At 50.8% G+C, this 18,463-nt stretch overlaps 1 protein-coding gene across 1 annotated transcript; it reads right to left on the reverse strand.

Moving 5' to 3' along the window:
* Positions 1 to 820: 820 nt before the first annotated feature.
* Positions 821 to 7,267, reverse strand: Pck1 (phosphoenolpyruvate carboxykinase 1). The gene is made up of 10 exons (XM_057781015.1): positions 7,178 to 7,267; positions 6,742 to 7,005; positions 6,242 to 6,423; positions 5,450 to 5,653; positions 4,984 to 5,171; positions 3,660 to 3,822; positions 2,817 to 3,041; positions 2,600 to 2,731; positions 1,975 to 2,070; positions 821 to 1,842 (listed from the first exon to the last, which is right to left on the reverse strand). The coding sequence occupies exons 2-10, from the start codon at positions 6,963 to 6,965 to the stop codon at positions 1,388 to 1,390; spliced, it is 1,869 nt and encodes a 622-aa protein (XP_057636998.1). The 5' UTR covers positions 6,966 to 7,005; positions 7,178 to 7,267; the 3' UTR covers positions 821 to 1,387.
* Positions 7,268 to 18,463: the final 11,196 nt, after the last annotated feature.

An 18,463-nucleotide genomic window follows, 5' to 3' on the forward strand; every position in this document is an offset into this window, starting at 1 on the left:
GAGTGTCCCTGGGTATCTAACAAGTGTGGGAACAGCCAGCTGCTGGGTGTGGCGGAGGAGGCTGCAGTGATCTGCCTGCTCCCCGAAAGGAAAACACACTGGGGGGGGGGGGGAGTGCATAATCACAGGGCGAAGGCACCGTATAACACACCATATAAAGTTTATGGTTTGTTTAGACTCTTCTGGAACAACCAATAAGCCAAGTAAGCAGAGAGGACCCAGGAAGAGCTCAGGCTGACCCTGGGCCAGCCCCACAATCTCCCTTCCCAGGTAGCCTAAGGTGCAGCCACTATGTGGAGTCCGCAGGAGTGCAAATGCTCTTCCTTCTGTTTCCACAACCCCACCCCCACCCTCTGGGCCCGTGGCAACCGAGAAAAGTGTTGCTCACGAAGGGCTTAAAGGAGAAGACCTGTGCCCGTCCACAGGGCACTTATGGAGAAGGATAAACCCCTAAGCTCAAATTCTCACTAAAACTCCTTAAACCCTCTGGATCCAGCTGTGTCTGCCCTGAAAGCTGCTAAAGAGCGCCAACTGGTGGTACCAATGACTCAGCACGTGGGAAACCAGACACTGCTTTCTCTCCTCCCTGTTCCTGCTCCCACCTCCTTCTGGTCCCCTACCCACTCCCAGGTGATGACCCCCAGCCAAATTTGGTCCTTTCTTCTTTTCTTTCTTTGGTTCTTTCTCCTGTCAAAGGCAGTGCCATAGACTCCCCCAGGGTCTCAGAGGAGCAGGGTTAAAACCCAAGGTATTTAATCAGAGCGATCTCCTTAGCATTCAAGTAAAAAGAAAAAAGCAAAGCCAATGAAATTCACTTTTTCTATAAAAGTTTATTTTGCAATTTTTTTCCCCAAGAAGTGGTCAGGATGCCTATTTCAATTATGTAAAGAAAAGTAAGGAAGGGCAGTGTATAAAAATAACTTAAACACACATACTAGCAACAAAGCAACACGTATCTCTAGTTACAACTGCAGATAACCTTGCCCAAGATTTTCCCAAAGGTATTAAATATTTTGTAGACAATGGGACAGACAGACACACATGTCTCACACACATACACACACACACACATATATACAACTCAAGTATGTTTTTTGTGCATTTGCGCTAACCGCTACAGCTAAAGTGAACACCTGAATTCCTGAGTGACCTTGAAGTGGAACCAAAACCTGCATCATTGTTAGAGCAAACTTTGGAGAGCATGCTGTGATTTCCCCACCCACCTCATTTGCCCCTCACCTGTCCTCTGTGCTACTCCTTTGACTACTAAAAGATGCCCTTCTGATCTACTCAACATCGTGTTAGCTATCCCAAAGCTGGGGCAGGCTGGCTTTTTCCTGACTCCCAGTGCTGGGAAGCGGTGACTCAAAAGACGCCCCAGTTAGTACTACATCTGGCTGATTCTTTGTTTCAGGGCTTGGAGTTCCCTCTGAATTTCGTAGGGGAGGTCAGCATTGACTTGGTCTTCCAGATACTTGCTGATCTCCTCCACCTCCTTCTCCCAGAACTCCTTGGAGATCCCTAGCAGCTCCTCCATGTTGACGTTCCCCAGGCCTTTAAGGTTCAGGGCGTTCTCCTTAGGAATGTAGCCAATGGGCGTGAGCTTGGCACTGTCTTCCCCTTCAATCCTGTTGAACATCCACTCCAGCACCCGAGAGTTCTCGCCGAAGCCCGGCCAGAGGAACTTGCCGTCTTTGTCCTTCCGGAACCAGTTGACGTGGAAGATCTTGGGCAGCTTGGCTGCTGGGCGCTGGGCCATGCTCAGCCAGTGAGCTAGGTATTTGCCGAAGTTGTAGCCAAAGAAGGGCCGCATAGCGAAGGGGTCATGCATGATGACCTTGCCTGTTGCACGAGACCACCGTTTACCTCCGACCCCATCATGCCAGATTCTCTCTCCCTCTTCCCCCACGACAGACACCAAGAAGAGGGCTAGAATTGCCCTTCTTGGGGTCTGCGGCCCAGACTTTGACTCACCCTTGTGTTCTGCAGCAGCCGTGGCCTCTGATCTCATGGCCGCTCCTACAAACACTCCATGCTGCCAGCTGAGAGCTTCGTAGACAAGGGGGACACCTGGAGCAGGAGGAAAAGGTCGTTAAAGACTAAGACATCCAGACTCCCTAGGACTGATGGCGCTATGTCATTGTTCAACCAAGCAGTAGCCTTCTTTCGGATGAGGAAGTTTCACTTTGTAGCCCAAGATAGCCTGGGACGTACTCTGTAGCCCTGACTAGCCCCGAACTCACAGCAATCCTCCTGCCTCAGCCACCCAAGTGCTAGAAATGTAGGTGTGAGCCACCCTGACTGACAAGCAGCATTTTCTGTGGAGTTAGTCTTACATCAGCAGAGACAATAAACAGGAAGTCACTAAACCCTGTCACACCAAGTCTCTTGGTGAAGCAGAGCGCTGGCCTATGCTATCTCAGATCACAGACCCGGAAAGGCCTCTGAGGAGCAGAAGGCTAGCCCTAGATTTAAACTTGCCCAATTAAGCTGGATATGGGAGAAGGAGATCTTTGGAACCAGTTGGGAAAAAGACTCCCTGGATTTTTTGGTATCGCCATAGCCCAGGTGCCCAGCCTGAACAGAAGATGCCTCTCACCTGCAGGTCTACGACCACCAAAAATGATGCCCTCAATGGGCACACCTTCTGGAGACTCCCAGGCAGGGTCGATGATGGGGCACTGGCCAGCTGGGGTGCAGAATCGCGAGTTGGGATGGGCACAGGGTTCATCTACAAGAGAGAGAAATCCCTTAGTGTGTGACCCAGAGAGGTTGTGCCCACAGCCTAGAGCACATGGCCTCTGGGGGGGACTCACCATCCTGTGGCTTCCACTCCTTGTTCTTCCAGGAAGTGATGGTGACACCCGGGGCCAGCGGCTCGTCGATCCCTTCCCAGTAAACTCCCCCGTCACTAGTCTCAGCCACGTTGGTGAAGATGGTATTCCTCTGAATGGTCTTAATCGCATTGGGATTCGTCTTCACTGAGGTGCCAGGAGCAACTCCAAAAAAACCATTTTCTGGGTTGATAGCCCTTAAGTTGCCTGGGAAGTTGCAAACCAGAGAAGGGGGTGTGAATTGGAACCAAGCATAGCAGAGTTCTTCACACCTTGCCAGGCTAGCTCACGGGCTAACATTTCCTATCTTTCTCTTCCGCTCCCTAAACCACGCAGCCATCCATTTTGACCTGCATACCATGGTCAGCTCAGACGCCTGCAGCCTTCCTTCTTCCCTGCTCCTGCAGTAACCCTCCTTTTCTATTTCATTATCTATCTTTTGTGTGTGTGTATGTGGAGGGGTGCGGTGTGAGTGTTCCAGGGCACACGTGTAAAGGTCAGAGGATAACTTGCAGAGGTCAGCTGTCTCCTCCCACCATTAGGTTCTGAAAATCAAACCCAGCCCTTCGAGCTTGGCGGCAAGCACCTTTACCCATACCACCAGCACCACAATACCCTCCAAAGAGGCATGCGAGCAAGCAAAGAGCTTCTCGTGGCCCCCTCTATCCAGATGGTCCTCACAAAATGCCTAAACAGTGGCACTGCTGAAGTCTTGTTGATTCTGCACTCAAGCACTCAATGCCCAGTGCCATTCACTTAGAAGAAGGTTATGGTGTATTTGAAGCCATGGCTCATAACTACCATCAACCTGACCCAAAGTCTCACCTTGGGCATCAAACTTCATCCAGGCAATGTCATCACCCACACATTCGACTTTCCACCCGGGGAGGGTGGGGTTCATCATGGCCAAGTTGGTCTTCCCACAGGCGCTAGGGAAGGCTGCTGCCAGATATTTCTTCTTGCCTTCAGGGTTAGTTACGCCCAGGATCTGCGGGGGTAGGGATCCACAGTATAACCTCTAATCTTTGACACACGTGTGTGAAACTATCACGAGAAAACCCATCACTCTGTATCATTGGTATAGTAAAAGGGAGAGACAAGGGGGGTGTGTTCAATAAAAACATGGGCCTGTCTTTCAAACCATGGGAGGGTGGGAGAGGAGGGCAGGGAATTAAAAGGAAGACAGGAGAGAAGAGGAGGGGAGGGGAGGGGAGAGGAGAGGGGGAGAGGAGAGGAGAGAAGAGGAGAAGAGAGGCAAAGAGAGTGGAGGAGAGGAGAGGAGAGGAGAGGAGAGGAGAGGAGAGGAGAGGAGAGGAGAGGAGAGGAGAGGAGAGGAGAGGAGAGGAGAGGAGAGGAGAGGGGAGGAGAGAGAGGAGAGGAGAGGGGAGGGGAGGGGAGGGGAGGGGAGGGGAGAGAGGAGAGGAGAGAAGACGAGAGGGGAGAGAGGAAGAGGGAGAGGAGAGGAGAGAAGAGGAGAGGGGGAGAGGAGAGGAGAAGAGAGGAGAGGACAGTGGAGGAGAGGAGAGGAGAGGGGAGGGGAGAGAGGAAGAGGGAAAGGAGAGGGGAGGGGAGAGGAGAGGAAAGGAGAGGGGAGGGGAGGGGAAGGGAGAGGAGGGGAGGGGAGGGGAAGGGAGAGGAGAGGGGGAGAGGAGAGAAGAGGAGAGGGGGAGAGAGGCAAAGAGAGTGGAGGAGAGGAGAGGGGGAGGGGAGAGAGGGAGAGGAGAGGGAGAGGGGAGGGGAGGGTGGGAGGGGAGAGGAGAGGAGAGGAGAGGAGAGGAGAGGAGAGGAGAGGAGAGGAGAGGAGAGGAGAGGAGATTGTAATACTGTTATAGTTAAAGAAATGAAGAGCTGTGGTCCCTCCTGCCCGAGGTCTGGGAACGCCCCTAGGATCTCCCCAAAGGTAGAGCCTCAGATCTCTTCCTTGGAGATCAGTATAAACTGAGGAGTTGCAAAGGAATAAACCCCCAAGGCTACTGTTGCTTCGGTGTGTCTGAGCCCCTTCCAAAGAGATGGGCACTGAAGTTCTTCCAGTCAACTTGGTACCCCCGACTCTGCCCTCCAGTCCTCAGAGGTCGGAGAATGTTGGCATGGCTCTTCTTTGCCACCCCAGGCCCTCCAAATGTCTGTCCAGGATCTCCTGACCACTTACCAGCATGTGTTCTGCCAACCACCCTTCCTCCTTAGCCAGCCGGCTGGCTATCCGCAGTGCAAAGCACTTCTTCCCGAGCAGTGAGTTCCCGCCATATCCGCTTCCAAAGGAGATGATCTCTCTGCGGTCCGGAAGGTGGGCAATCAGGGTCAGCTCAGGGTTGCAAGCCCAGTTATTGATCAAAGGCTCTGAAAACAAACACCGCATGAGTGTATGACGTGTATTCCTGCCCTGCCCAGGTCTCCAGGCTGGCCTTGAACCAGCTATGGAGTAAGGATGGCCTAGAACTTCTGATCCTCCTGACACTACCTCCTGAATGCTGGGATGATTGACCTGCCTCCCTATGTTCAGTTTATTTGATGTTGGGATCGAACTCGGACCTCATGCATGCTAGGCAATCACTCTACCTGCTGAACCACGTCCCCAGCCCCTCCATTTACTTTTGATTTGGAAAGAACGTACTTACTTTTTAAGGGAAGAGGGCACCCCACCGAGTGGAGGCACTTGATAAACTCCCCGTTGCCCAGGGCCTCCAGCACGGATGTCCCCATCCGTGTCATGATCCGCATGCTGGCCACCACATAGGGCGAGTCTGTCAGTTCAATGCCAATTTTGGCCAGAGGCGAGCCCAGTGGTCCCATGCTAAATGGGATGACATACATGGTGCGACCTGCAGAGGCAGATGGGTGGGATTGACGCTACAGAGGCTTGCAAAACATCCTCACATAAACTTCCGAGTGGTACCCACGGCTGGGTCTCCCCCGACATCATGTGTCCTGTTACCCACCAGACTCTGGTTTGCAAAACTTAAAATTTTCATAACCACCCCACTTGGTTGCACTAAAGCCACTTTAAATCCACACTAGTAGAAAGCATCTTATTTATTTATTTATTTATTTATTTATATTTTATCTATTTGGTATTACTTATTGAACCCACGGTCTTACATGCTCTATGCCAGCACTCTACCACTGAGCCATACCAGCATCCTTCTTTTCAGTTTTTATTTTGAGACAAAGTGTTAAGTTGCCCAGGTGGGAAGTTTGAATCCTCCTGCCTCAGTTTCTCAATGTCTGGGATGACAGGCCTGAGCCACCAGGACTAGCAGGAAGTACTTTAATAGTCCTGCGTCACCACCCACCCAATAAAACTGGCCAATACATTTTCACATGTCCACCCTATGCAGCTCAGGCCACCCTCAGGAGCATGAACTGTGTAGTCAGGAAACTGTGAGGCTCAGGGGTTCGGGTCCACTCACCTTTCATGCACCCTGGGAACCTGGTGTTGAAAGCCTTCTCAAAGTCCTCTTCCGACATCCAGCGGCCCAGCTGGCTGAGGCCAGTTTTGGGGATGGGCACAGTGTCTCTCTGCTCTTGGGTGATGATGACTGTCTTGCTTTCGATCCTGGCCACATCCCTGGGGTCAGTCAGAGCCAGCCAACTAAAAAAGTCACAGGAATTCCTTCAGCAAGCATCCTTAGGGATGTATCCCTCTTGCCTATGCCAGGCTCTTCCAAGGCTAGCAGGACACAAGGAGATTGTCCATGTTCCTTAAATATGGAAACCAAACCAACAGGAGCTTTTGCTAGACCATGAGCTGGCCATGGGGAAAGGGACCACCTTCCATAGTTGTCTAGAATCTATTGGCTGGCTATGCTAACCTCACAGGGTGTCTGGATTCTGGTCATTCTGCTATGGACTCCAAGAAGGTGGAACTGGGGAGCCTGAGGGCCAAAGAGTGTGGGTTGAGGGGACTCACCAGTTGTCATATTTCTTCAGCTTGCGGATGACACCCTCCTCCTGCATGTGGTCTAGCAAGCGCCCATACTCCTCCTCAGAGCCGTCACAGATGTGGATATGTTCCGGCTGGCACAGCTGGGCATTGCCTTCCACGAACTCCCTCACCGCCTTGGGCAGGCTGTCGAGGCTACCCTGGACGACCTTGGCAGAGAAGTCCAGCCCGTTATGCAGCTGAGGAGGCATATTTGCCACTGTGTGTGAGAACCAGAGATCCTGGTGTCACCTGAAACAGAGGAAGAGGCTCCTAATCACCGACTCCCACGGCTCCTCCCAGTTCCTCCTGTAGACTTCGCATGAGCTGCACGTGGCCAGGGAGCTGTGTTTGTCAGGGTGAAGAAAGTGAGTCGCCCCATCTCCCATATTTACTGAAGGGTGAGTGAAACGGCCCTACCTACCTTTCTGCCTTTAGGAAGGTCTGGATCGGAGATGGGAGGGTGTCTTGCCGGATTTCCCCTGTTGACCGAGGGCGTGTCCCAGAGGGAAGGCCGACTGTGCCTGGTGACCAGCCTTCCTCGTTTTAAATACTATACACAAGGCAGGACAGCCCTGCCCCTCAGCTATACCCAGAGGCTCGCCTCTGACGTAAGGGGCAGGCCCTTGGATCATAGCCATGGTCAGCGAGGTTTGGAACTGACTTAACACAATAAACCCCGGGAAGATAATGATTGAACTTGCAGTTGTTAATGAATGTTGGGAGGCCTCAGGCCCCTCTGTCCGCCATAATGAATCCTTACACAACATTTGATTGACTAAACTTTGACCCTGCCTGTTGCTGATGCAAATTACAGGCCCTTTCCTTGATTGGCAGGTAGGGGTCAAGGACAGGGCTAGCCGGGGCACCTCTTGGACTTCATATGTTGTTGGCAGCACATTTTGTGTGCCAGTGACTGCTGATTGTCAAAACACAGCAGCTCTGAGGTGTCAACCCCATGGTCAAAGGTCATGAGAAGAAAACTCTAGCTCCGAGACACTAGCCTTCTAGACAAATGTCCCGTAACAGCTGAGGTAGCTGGAGTGCGTTACCTCACTAGGTGACTGGCAGATTCCCTGGCCACCCCAGAGGGTATGGGTTGCTGCAAGCTTTATTCTAAGGGGACAATGCCTGGCACAAGAGTCACTAATGCAAACATACTGATCCCTTCTCCCAGGGTTTTATGTCAGCTCATTCCTACTGCTGCCTGAGATGGAACTCTGACCCCCAGGAAACTGAGTCTGAATGATCAATTAGCAGATCCCAGTGGTTAGGAATAGCCAGTCTGGGCTACAGAGTACCATGGCTCTCTTGTAAAGTATCACTGTCTTTTCTAGAACCTTCTGTGTTTTCTTCGGGAAGTCCTGGGTTAGATACAATCACCCTTGGAGCTGCCTGGATACTTCTTGCAAGTCTGGGAGTCTAAGGAAAAGAAGAGGGGAGGAGGGAGCTGGGCGGTCTGCTGGGTCACACTTGAGCAGCAAGACCTTTATCACAGTTGTGAAGAATCTTCTCTGCAAGCCACAGACCTTCATTCCATTTGAACCAGTCTCGAGCTTGCTCGCTGGAGTTTAGAGAGAAGTGAGTGAGAAGTCAATGAAGACAGGCTGATGGCCAGGCCCAGTCCCCACAGCTGGCCTCAGGGGGCCCGGCAGGGGGTTGGCCCACTTCCCTGTGGGCAGCGGGGAATGGTCCCACAGGCAGCTCTGTGACTCTGCTTACTGTGAAAGGCCGTCCAGACAGAGCGCTCTTGGGCTTGGCCCACTGCACGGCTCTGCGATACCTAGTGCCTCCTGCACCCACACTGCCACCTCTCTGGAGTTCATCCAGTGGGCTTTCAGTGTTGGTGAAGAAGAAGGTGCTTTCTGTCCTGGTCCCTGAGACTGCTCGAGAGGGGTGGCCTCCCCCTATGCAAACTGTGTTGTGTCTAAACCCAGCCAGCATGCCTTGCTCAGTAGCTGACAGATATCAGGTACGATGCACACCTTCTCTGATCTTTGTGGCCAAGCCCCGCTCTGCTGCTGAAACTGTCATGTGTCATGGAGTCCCTGGAAAGTTAAGTTGAAAACAAAACCCGAGAGACCAGAGCTGAAGTTTTGAAGCACCCTACACAAATCCAAGGTCCCTCTGCTGTGAGTCTCGTAGGGGGGACCTAGCTAGTCCAATAACAGTGGGGGAGCAAGGGTCCCCATGACCTTCTAATCAGTCTGTACCCCCACATGCATTGTGAAGGGGTGCAGTAGTACCCATACCATACCTTGTCAGATACTGGACTACAACATGACCTGGAGGTCCATGGTCCTCTCAAAGAATTGAGAAACAAACAGAAAGCAGGGCTCTACTCAGGTAAAGCTGGCTCAAGTGCCCTCATCTCCAGATGGGGACACCCTGGGGCCCTGTCTTTCCTTGTCTTGGGTGATTTCAGGTCCACAAGAGGCCTCCCTGGACAGCCCTCCTGCCCCCTCCCCAGGGAGGAGTTGTAAACCAGTTCACCTTCCTACTGCTTCATCTTGAATAGTCACAAAGGAAGCCCTAGGTACTAATGTTAGCTGCCCTGCTGGGGGTTCCCAGAGAGTCTCAGCCCGTCTTGTGTGCATGTTCAGTGCTTTGTACAGGACCAGTCAGCGTCAGGACTCCCACCGGGTGGGAGTTTCCTGTGTGGTTTCTCACATAAACATGTGCAGACCCCCAGACACCCAGACTGAGGCCCATGCTTCCTTAGGTCAGGGCACTTCTTGGTCAAGTGCACAAACAGTTGTTTCTCATTGTAAGGCTGCTTCAGAGGGAAGGGAGGAAGCCCAGACACCCAGGAACAGAGTCAGAATTATATTGATGTATTAGTCAGGGTTCTCTAGAGTAGCAGAACTTATAGAATTATATACATATATAGTGGAATATATATAATCCCATATATGTATATGTGTATGTACACACACACACACATATGAGATTTATTCAAATGACTTACAGCTAGTCCAACAATGGCTAGCTGTGAATGGAAAGTCCAAGAATTCAGTAGTTGCTCACTCCATGAGGCAGAATGTCTCAGCTGGCCTTCGTTATATGCAGGAATCCCGAAGTAGCAGGCTCTAAGACCAGTGGAGGAATGGGTGTACCAATAAGTTGAGAGCAAGCCGGCAAGCAACAAAATCTTCCTCCTTCCGTTGTTCGTATATAGGCCTCCAGCAGAAGGTGTGACCCGGATTAAAGGTGTGTCTTCCTACCTCAAGATCCAGATTAAAGGTATGTCTTCACTGGTGGTGGTGGTGCACATGTTTAACCCCAACACTCAGGAGGCAGAGGCAGGGGGGTCTCTGTGAGTTCAAGGCCAGCCTGGTTTACAGAGTCAGTTCCAAGACAGCCAAGGCTACACAGAGAAACCCTGTCTTGAAAAATCAAAACAAGAGAGAGAGAGAGACAGAAAGAGAGAGACAGAGAGAGAGAGACAGAGAGAGAGAGAGAGCAAACCCCTGTTGCCAGGTATGGTGTAATCTAGTACCCAGGAGGCAGAGGCAGGAGGATAGTAAATTTGGCCCATACAGTGGTCCCATGGAAAAAGAGGTTGCATACACTTGGCCCATCTCCATGTCCACAGCTCACATCCTGTGGGAACGTCAATGGCCATATTTGCATCCAGACTAAGATCAATAGTGATGACACAGATGGTGTCTATGGGTCCTGAGGTCACAAGTGCCTTCTCAGATGTGTTTATCCCTGTCCCCAGCAGCCATGAGATAGGCAGATACGGCTGCCACATACATTTAAGGCGTCATTTAAACCCAAGTAACCCGAACCTCCAAAGCAGAGTCTGACCCTCCTGGTGCCCTTGGCCTTCTGGGCAGGTAGAAAAGAAGTCGTTGCCTCAAAAGTGCTGGACAATGCAGCCATCTGATCGTTTCTCCAGAGAGGCTCTCTCCACGACTCCAGAAGTGGGTCTCAGAAAGTCCACATAGAATGGAGCAGTCAGGAAGCAGCATGAGGACCATGTTGTGGCTCTGTTGGTAGTGTGCTTGCCTAGAATACACAAAGTCCTGAGTTCAATCCCCAGCACCCCATTGATTAGACAGATGGTACACACCTGTGATCCCAGCATTTGGGAGGTGGATGCAGGAGGATTAGGCCTTCAAGGTCATCCTTGGCTACACAGTAAGTTCAAGATCAGACAGAATGACATAAGACCCTGGCCAGGTCTCACCAAAACAGTCGTGTAGATAGATAGATGGGTGGTGGCCATGCACAGTGGCTATGTGCCAGGCAAATCAGCAAGAGAAACACCCTGGACTTCGTGGGGTCTCCCAGTGGAGAAACCTGATGTGTGATTGGGACTTGCCTTGCTGAGCTTTGGCTGCCTGGGGGTCAGTGAAAGAGCATCTTACCCTACGGTCCAGCCTCGGTCTTTAGAAACAACAGGAGTCAGGGCTGTGGATTTTTTTTTAAAGGATTAATGCATCTTTATTATGTATACAACATTCTGCCTCCATGTATGCCCGCAGGCCAGAGGAGGGTGCCAGATCTCATTACAGATGGTTGTGAGCCACCATGTGGTTGCTGGGAATTGAATTCAGGACCTCTGGAAGAGCAGCCAGTGCTCTTAACCACTGAGCCATCTCTCCAGCCCAGGGCTGTGGATTTGAGATGGTGCCCCCAGGGCTGGGTTATTCCACCAAACCTCCTCCAGAGTAGAGTGAAGACCCAGAAAGATGTCCCTTAAGAGTCCCCTTCACCTACAGAACCTGACTCCCCCAGGGTAACCCTCAGACTTTCTAGATCTTAGGGTGTGAAGAAACTTCACATCCAGGACATCTGCTCATCGCCAGGGTTCAAGCCCTGTCCTCCACCTCCCCAAGCTGCACCTGTCACTCTCAGACCACAACTTCCCAGGTCACCTTAGCCATGGATGGAGGGGTTCCCCACCACCACAGGGATAGCAGGGTAAGGTGACTGCCGAGAGGTTACTCTGTCCAGAGATCTGAGCTCATAGGGACTCCTATTGGCAAAACTACGGTGACTATGTTTCTCTAAAAGAAAGCAAGAAACAGTGTGGATCCCACACACGAGAGCCAAAGGCATCTTCTCATTCAGATCTCTACTGCTTAGGGGCTACTGGAGGGGCACCTGGCTGGCCTCTCTGTGGAAGTTCCGGACAGCAGAAAACACTGCAGCCTAGAATCGTCACCAGGGCGATTCAGGTCATCCACCTCAACTATGTTTGTCAGAGACAAATATTTAGATGTTCTCTCTGTAGCCTGGGGAGTGGGGGTGGGGGCGCACTTGCAGGTGAATGAATGCTGAACGAAAAAGATCACATTTCCTTGGCCCTCTCTGTTTTGAATTTCATCTCACAAAAAGGGGGGCCAGCACTTGGGAGGCAGAGACAGGTGGATCTCTGTGAGTTCAAGGTCAGCCTGATCTACAGAGTGATTTCCAGGACAGCTAGTGCTGTTAAAGCAGTCCTGTCTCAGGAAAAGAAAGAAAGATAGAGAGAAAGAGAGAAAGAGAGAAAAGAAAGAAAGAAAGAAAGAAAGAAAGAAAGAAAGAAAGAAAGAAAGAAAGAAAGAAAGAGAAAGAAAGCCCTTGTAGTCCAGTCAGCCCCCCTTTTAGTAAGTGTTGAAAAAAAGTTGGGGACAGTATGATGAGAAGGATCCAAAGCCTAATTTGGGGTGCAGAAGGGTCTCCAATGTCTGACCTGGGGTATCTTGAGACTGTGGTCTCCAGCTGAGAGACCCTGACCATAAAGGGCTGTGTTATGCCACAGCCTTCCCCAAGGGTGCCCTGGCTCGTTTGTCTGCCTTTTATTACGTGTGCTTGTGCCTGTCTGGGGGTCAGAGGACTACCTACAGGAACCTGCTCTCTTTCCATCCTAGGGGGCCTGGGGGTTAACCTCAGGCAACCAGCCTGGGCCACAAATGCCCTAAATGCTTGAAGCCTCACCAGCTCTACTTGTGTGTATTCTAGAACAAAGAAATAAAACATAAATAAAATCTAAAATTAAAGCAACTTACTTGGGACTCAGGAATAAGGTGTGAATTTTGCAACAAAGGTGGACCCAGAAGGTGCATTAGAGGCGTGAAAATACTCAGCTGTTAGAGCCTTCTGGGATGAGATCTCTCCATTGCAGGCATTGCTGACCCATGGCAAAGCAGACTCCCCAAACCCTGGCTTTGATTCTGTGGTGCTGAGGGGTCAAGCCCGTGGCTTCTTATGCCCGAGAAGCACAGGCCACCTGACCCCAGTTCTGAATGATTTTGAAAAGCAAGAACTGCTCCATAGCCCAAGCCTGTCCGGAACCCACAGTCCGCCTGCCTCTGACTCCCGGGTGCAGGGATTACAGGGTGCGCTCCACACCTGGCCCTGTAAATTTCCTGGTGACTGCTCCACCAGGCTGGATGACAGGGTAGATGGCAGCACCCTGCCATGTCAGATGGTGAGGCTCTGGAACTCAACACCCCATGCCTCCCCAGCCCATGACCAACTTGGCTCTCCAGAGCTCGATGTCACCTCTATACGGTGCTGACAGTTGGCTAATACGGCCACTTGGGTTCAGAGGACTCTTTTTCAACTCAAGGAAAAACAGGCAGAGGGTTTCATTTTGCGGTCACCATACTCCTTGCCTTGAACCCTTGATCCTACCCTTTCTGCTTGCAGCTAAAGCAGCTCAATTAAGATGAGGGCTACGCAGTCTGCAGGGATGAGGATCACTCAGTTAAGATGAGGGCTACACAGTCTGCAGGGATGAGGAACCTGAGACCTAGGGCAGTCCCCCCAGATCTTTAGCTCCCTCAGAAGCTTGCCCATGCCCCATTCTGCCTAACAGTACCATGAAGTATTGAGGAGAGCTACAAACCCCGAGGTCATTGCCATTTGTGAAAGCTTGTCCCTTTGTCACTGTCCCAATTTCTAATGCCACTTCTCTCTTACCTGTTTAGAGCAGCGGGTTACCATGTTGTTGGAAGCTTGGGAGAAGTATGTCTTCCTGTCTCCCCAACCTGCTTTATGAGATAAGATCTCATTTTACAGGCCAGGCTAGCCTCAACTTTGCAGCTCTCCCGCTTCAGTTTCCCGAGCAGTGGGACTCCAGGTATGAGCCACCACCGTCAGCTAGGGGAACGTCTTTCATTTGGTGTGCACGGGCCACTGAAGGATCCTTCCTGTCTGCCACCAGGCACGCAGTTTCGATAACCAGGAGACTGAAAAAGAACAAAACGAAAAGTTCAAGCCTGTGCTAATTAGCTCAGTTTCGTCTTGTTCTCGCCTTCTGTTTGCCTGTTCCACACAAAGGGAAGTGCATTTTTACCTAAAATTTCCCCATTCCTAATTATTCTGAGCCTTGGTTTCCACGTGGCTTCCCTTGCAGACTCTGTATAAACCTCAGATTGCTTGGGACGCTTCTAGTTGCACACAGTCAGGACTTACACGAGAGCCATGCAATATAGCCCCAGAAGGTCTTTTAAGAGGCTGGCTGCCTAGCTGAGACTACAGATGGTCTCAGCAGACAGACAGTGGCCCCTCTGGACTCCTCCCAGGCAGCTCTCCTGATCCTCCAGCATATGATGGAGGTCTCCCTTGACTTTACAGGTATGGAGTAAGTGAATCTAGTTCCTGAAAGTTGACATCAAAGATGAGAATCAGCTGCCACTGGGAACTGTAGCAAACACACTCCCCAGGAAGCCACCCCAGTGCCAGGTAGAACATGGGCAAAAAGAACTAATTGCATAGCTACCACAAAAAAAAAAAAAAAAAAAAAATCCAACGCTTTTATTCTTCAGCGAGAAAATGGATCTACTTTGGGGTGCAGTTAGCTCTGTTGGAGGATGATAATTGCTTGGGAACCAAATGCACCCCTTCCCCGAACTCCCTCGTAACCAGGCACTGTTCCCCGCTTGCCTGGGACCTGCTGATAAGAACAAAAATATCTTTTCTGATCCACGCTGGAAAGAACATCTAAAACTCAATAAATCAAATGCACCCTGTCAGCTCCTCTCCTGACAGGGGCAGAATTTGCGTGGCCCAAGCTGAGGGACACACGACCCAGGCTGGAGATCTGGCCACCAAAACTGGGTCAATGCTGGGGCTTGAGCCTTAGAAGTCAGAAATGTTTCCCAGTTGGATACAGAGAAAATCCGGCCCCAGGACTGCTGTGCTCGCCACTGGAGACTGAAGGAGACTGTTCACACGGATAAACACACTTCCTCTTTGTCTGTGAAACAACCAGAATCTGATGGAAAAACGCCAAACACGTGCCCATTCCCCGAAGCTTTGAGGAGGCAGCCACACAAGATCAACAACGAAGGAAGAGAGAAACTAACACTGTACGTGAAAAGCAGAGAAGCAGCTGCAGTTGCAGCTGCAGCAAAGACAGGGTGTCTGTTTTCTCAGTTATCACGTGTTCTGAACAGCAAGGAGGACTCAGGGCTCAGGGTACCTGTATGGTGCCACCCACGCCTGATATGGTTAGTGCTTTGCTTCTCCTTATTTTCTACAGAAAGCATGCCTGGTCCAAAGAAGCCTTGGGGCAAGAGGCCACATTCGGAACCCTTTGTCCTGTCCATGCTCACAAAGCCAGGGTGCAAGACCGGAGCCCAACTTCTATTCTATGGGGCCCCACCCCAGCTCACAGACCTGTGGCTCTCCCTCCAACTCACAGGGAATCTGAAACTTCCTTTTAGATATGGGATGAAAGGATCAGCAAAATGGCTCAGTCAATGAAGTGCTTGTCACAGAAGCACGAGAACCTGACTTCAGTCCCCAGCCTCCACACAAAAGCAGGACACAGCAGCAAACACCTGTATTCTTAACACAGGAGAAGGGGAGAAGGGGACCCTAGGGGCTCAATGGTCAGCCAGTCTAGCCCAGTTCATAATCTCCAGGGTTATCTGAGAGAGACTGTCTCAGCAACTAAGGTGGAAGGCAGCAGAAGAAGACACCAACGCTGACTTCTGGCCTCCACACACCCATACACACACACACACACACACACACACGTATGAACGCACACATGCACAATTACATACAAACAGTACACACAAACACACACACATCCAGCTGCAAAGCAAGGGAGACTGGACTTCCTCCACAATGGCAAATGAAAAGATGAGGTGTTTGGTTCAAAACATTTTTATAAGCCGGGCGGTGGTGGCGCACGCCTTTAATCCCAGCACTAGGGAGGCAGAGGCAGGCGGATCTCTGTGAGTTCGAGGCCAGCCTGGTCTACAAGAGCTAGTTCCGGGAGAGGCACCAAAGCTACAGAGAAACCCTGTCTCGAAAAACCAAAAAAAAAAAAAAAAAAAAAAAATTTATAAGCATATGCTTTTTAAGATTGACCCATCGAGCTGGGTGGCCATTTTAGTGCCCCCCCCCAGCAGAATGGGAGAAGCAAGCTTCAAATCTTCCCCTTTTCACGGTTTCCTTTGATCTTGTGGGGGTGGGAAATTGTTCATTTGTTTGTTTGGTTGGTTTTGTCTTGTTTTAGTTTGGTCTAGTCTGGTGTGGTTTGGTTCTAGGCACAGGCTCAGTGTGTAGCTCTGACTAGCGTGGAGTTCACTATGTAAACCAGCCTGACCTCAAACTCACAAGAGTTCCATGTCTCTGCCTCCCAACTGCCGGAATTCAAGGCTTGCACCACCACACCTAGCCTTAAAAAAATATCTTTATTTTAATGTTCCACTTAATGTGGTTCTTGGGTCCATTTAGGATCTCATATTCCTAAGATTGTTTTTTTTTAAAGTTCTTTATTTTAGGTTTGATTGACACATAATAACCCCATATACTTAGAGCTGTCCCCCCACACACACACACACTTGGGGTGAAAGTCTCAGACAGGCACCCTTGTGTGAGGTCCCCACAGTCCCCACTTAGAAAAAGAGAAAGGGAGAGAGCAGGTGCTGCAGTTCCTTCACGGGAGACCCCGTCTCAAGCACCACCTGCGAATTATTAATGATAAACTCTTTATGGGGAGAGGGAAACTTCTTGGACTATCTTTGATGTACTTTTAACACCCGGGAACCGTCTTTCTCTGGCAGCTTTTCCGAGCTGTCACATTATTTAAATGAGAGCCTAGCTGACATTTGCAGATGAATGCGCTCGCTAGAAACTAAAAAGCTCTGTTCTGAGCGCAGCTTTGATGGGCGCCGTTTGGGCTTTGAAAAATAAAGGTTTGGAGCACTTTAATTTGGGAGTGACTTACCCACGGTTGGGAACAGAGATGGAGGACGCTCCCAACGACTGTGAAAAGAACAGAGGGAAAAGTTTTGTGCTTCATGACAAACAGACGAGTGTTCCACAAGTGACATTTGCAGGGAGCGGGTGGTGGGGACGCTGTGCTCAGAATATACTTAGAATCGCTTCTTTCCTCATTGTTCGTTACGTATCTAATTATTCTAGTTATGGGCTTGTCAAAGAAAGTTTTATGTGACACGTGTTGTTCCTTAAGGGGGAAAAAAAGTAAGTTGGAGTTGAAATCTGACTTTGTTCAAGGAGTTGAGGCTGCCAGGGCATGAACATGGAGACCACAGTGTCACGGAGTAGACAGGCTGGCCACAGAGGCTGACTTCACTCCATCCCACATCCCGAAGTGTCCTGGCCACGAATTGGCTCATTCTGAGGTCGTGTAGCCAGGCACTGGGATACAGTGGCCTCAAGTTGAGATAAAACCATTGGAAAGCAAGCTCAGAGACCGGCCAAGTGGATCCTGGCTGTCAGTACAGTTTGGAGACACGGTTCCCCTTTATCAGATAGTGGCCCTCCCTTGGGAGCTACAGAGAGCGCAGAACTTGAAAATCAACTTCCCCTTTATGGGTTGGCCCCTTCCTTAAGCCAGCCTTGTGCCCACTCAGGCCCTTTGCGCTGCCCTCCCCTGTGCCTGGTTCGCCCTACCTGGTTTCTGCCCTTTTGGCATTTCCCAGCCCTCCCACGTGCTGCACTCTGTTTTCCTGCCCGTTCATTTCTGCTTGTTAGCTTCTTTGAATACCTTAGTTTATTTTTTAAAAAATTATCTTTATTTTTAGTCGCGTGTATATGCGTGTGTGAATGTGGGTTTGTGCACATGAATAAGAGTGCCTTCAGGGGAGCTAGAGTTGTAGGCGCGTGAGCCTTTGTGAGCGCGCTGAGAGCCAAACTCCGGTCCTCTGCAACAGCAACATCGCATGAACTCCTGCGCTGTCTCTCCAGCCACTGCTTTAAAAACTTACACTGTGTGTGTGTGTGTGTGTGTGTGTGTGTGTGTGTGATATGTACATGTGGAGGTCAGAGGACAACTTGAGGGAGTCAGTTAGTTCTTTTCTACCATGTGTGTCCCATGGATCAATTTCAGGTTGTCCGGTTTGGCGGCAAGCGCCTTTACCCCCTAAGCCATCTGGCTTCCTATACTTTAGCGTCTTCTCCATTTGCCTGGTTTAACAACAGCACCGGCTCATGACTGCTAGCCACGCCCCCGCTCCCAGGCCCAGTCTCTACCACCTGCAGGTGATTCTCGGGTTGTTAGGGAAACGACGAAGGCCCTGTGGGTAGTTAGACCCATAGACCCCTGCAGAGAGTGGACTGGCTGTAGAAAGGCCGTCCCCAGCCTTCGAGAGCCCCCCTGGAATTGCTGCACGTTTGAACCTTTTGGGGGGTGCTGCTTCCAAGATGGGCAGCCTCTGTCCGTTTGGCAACGGCTATGTAGAGTCACCCCAACTCTAGCCTGCTTGAGAACAGCGCCCCCACTGGTCACCCC

Source organism: Chionomys nivalis, chromosome 9, assembly GCF_950005125.1.
Source record: "Chionomys nivalis chromosome 9, mChiNiv1.1, whole genome shotgun sequence".
In the NCBI taxonomy this organism is placed as follows: Eukaryota; Metazoa; Chordata; class Mammalia; order Rodentia; family Cricetidae; genus Chionomys; species Chionomys nivalis.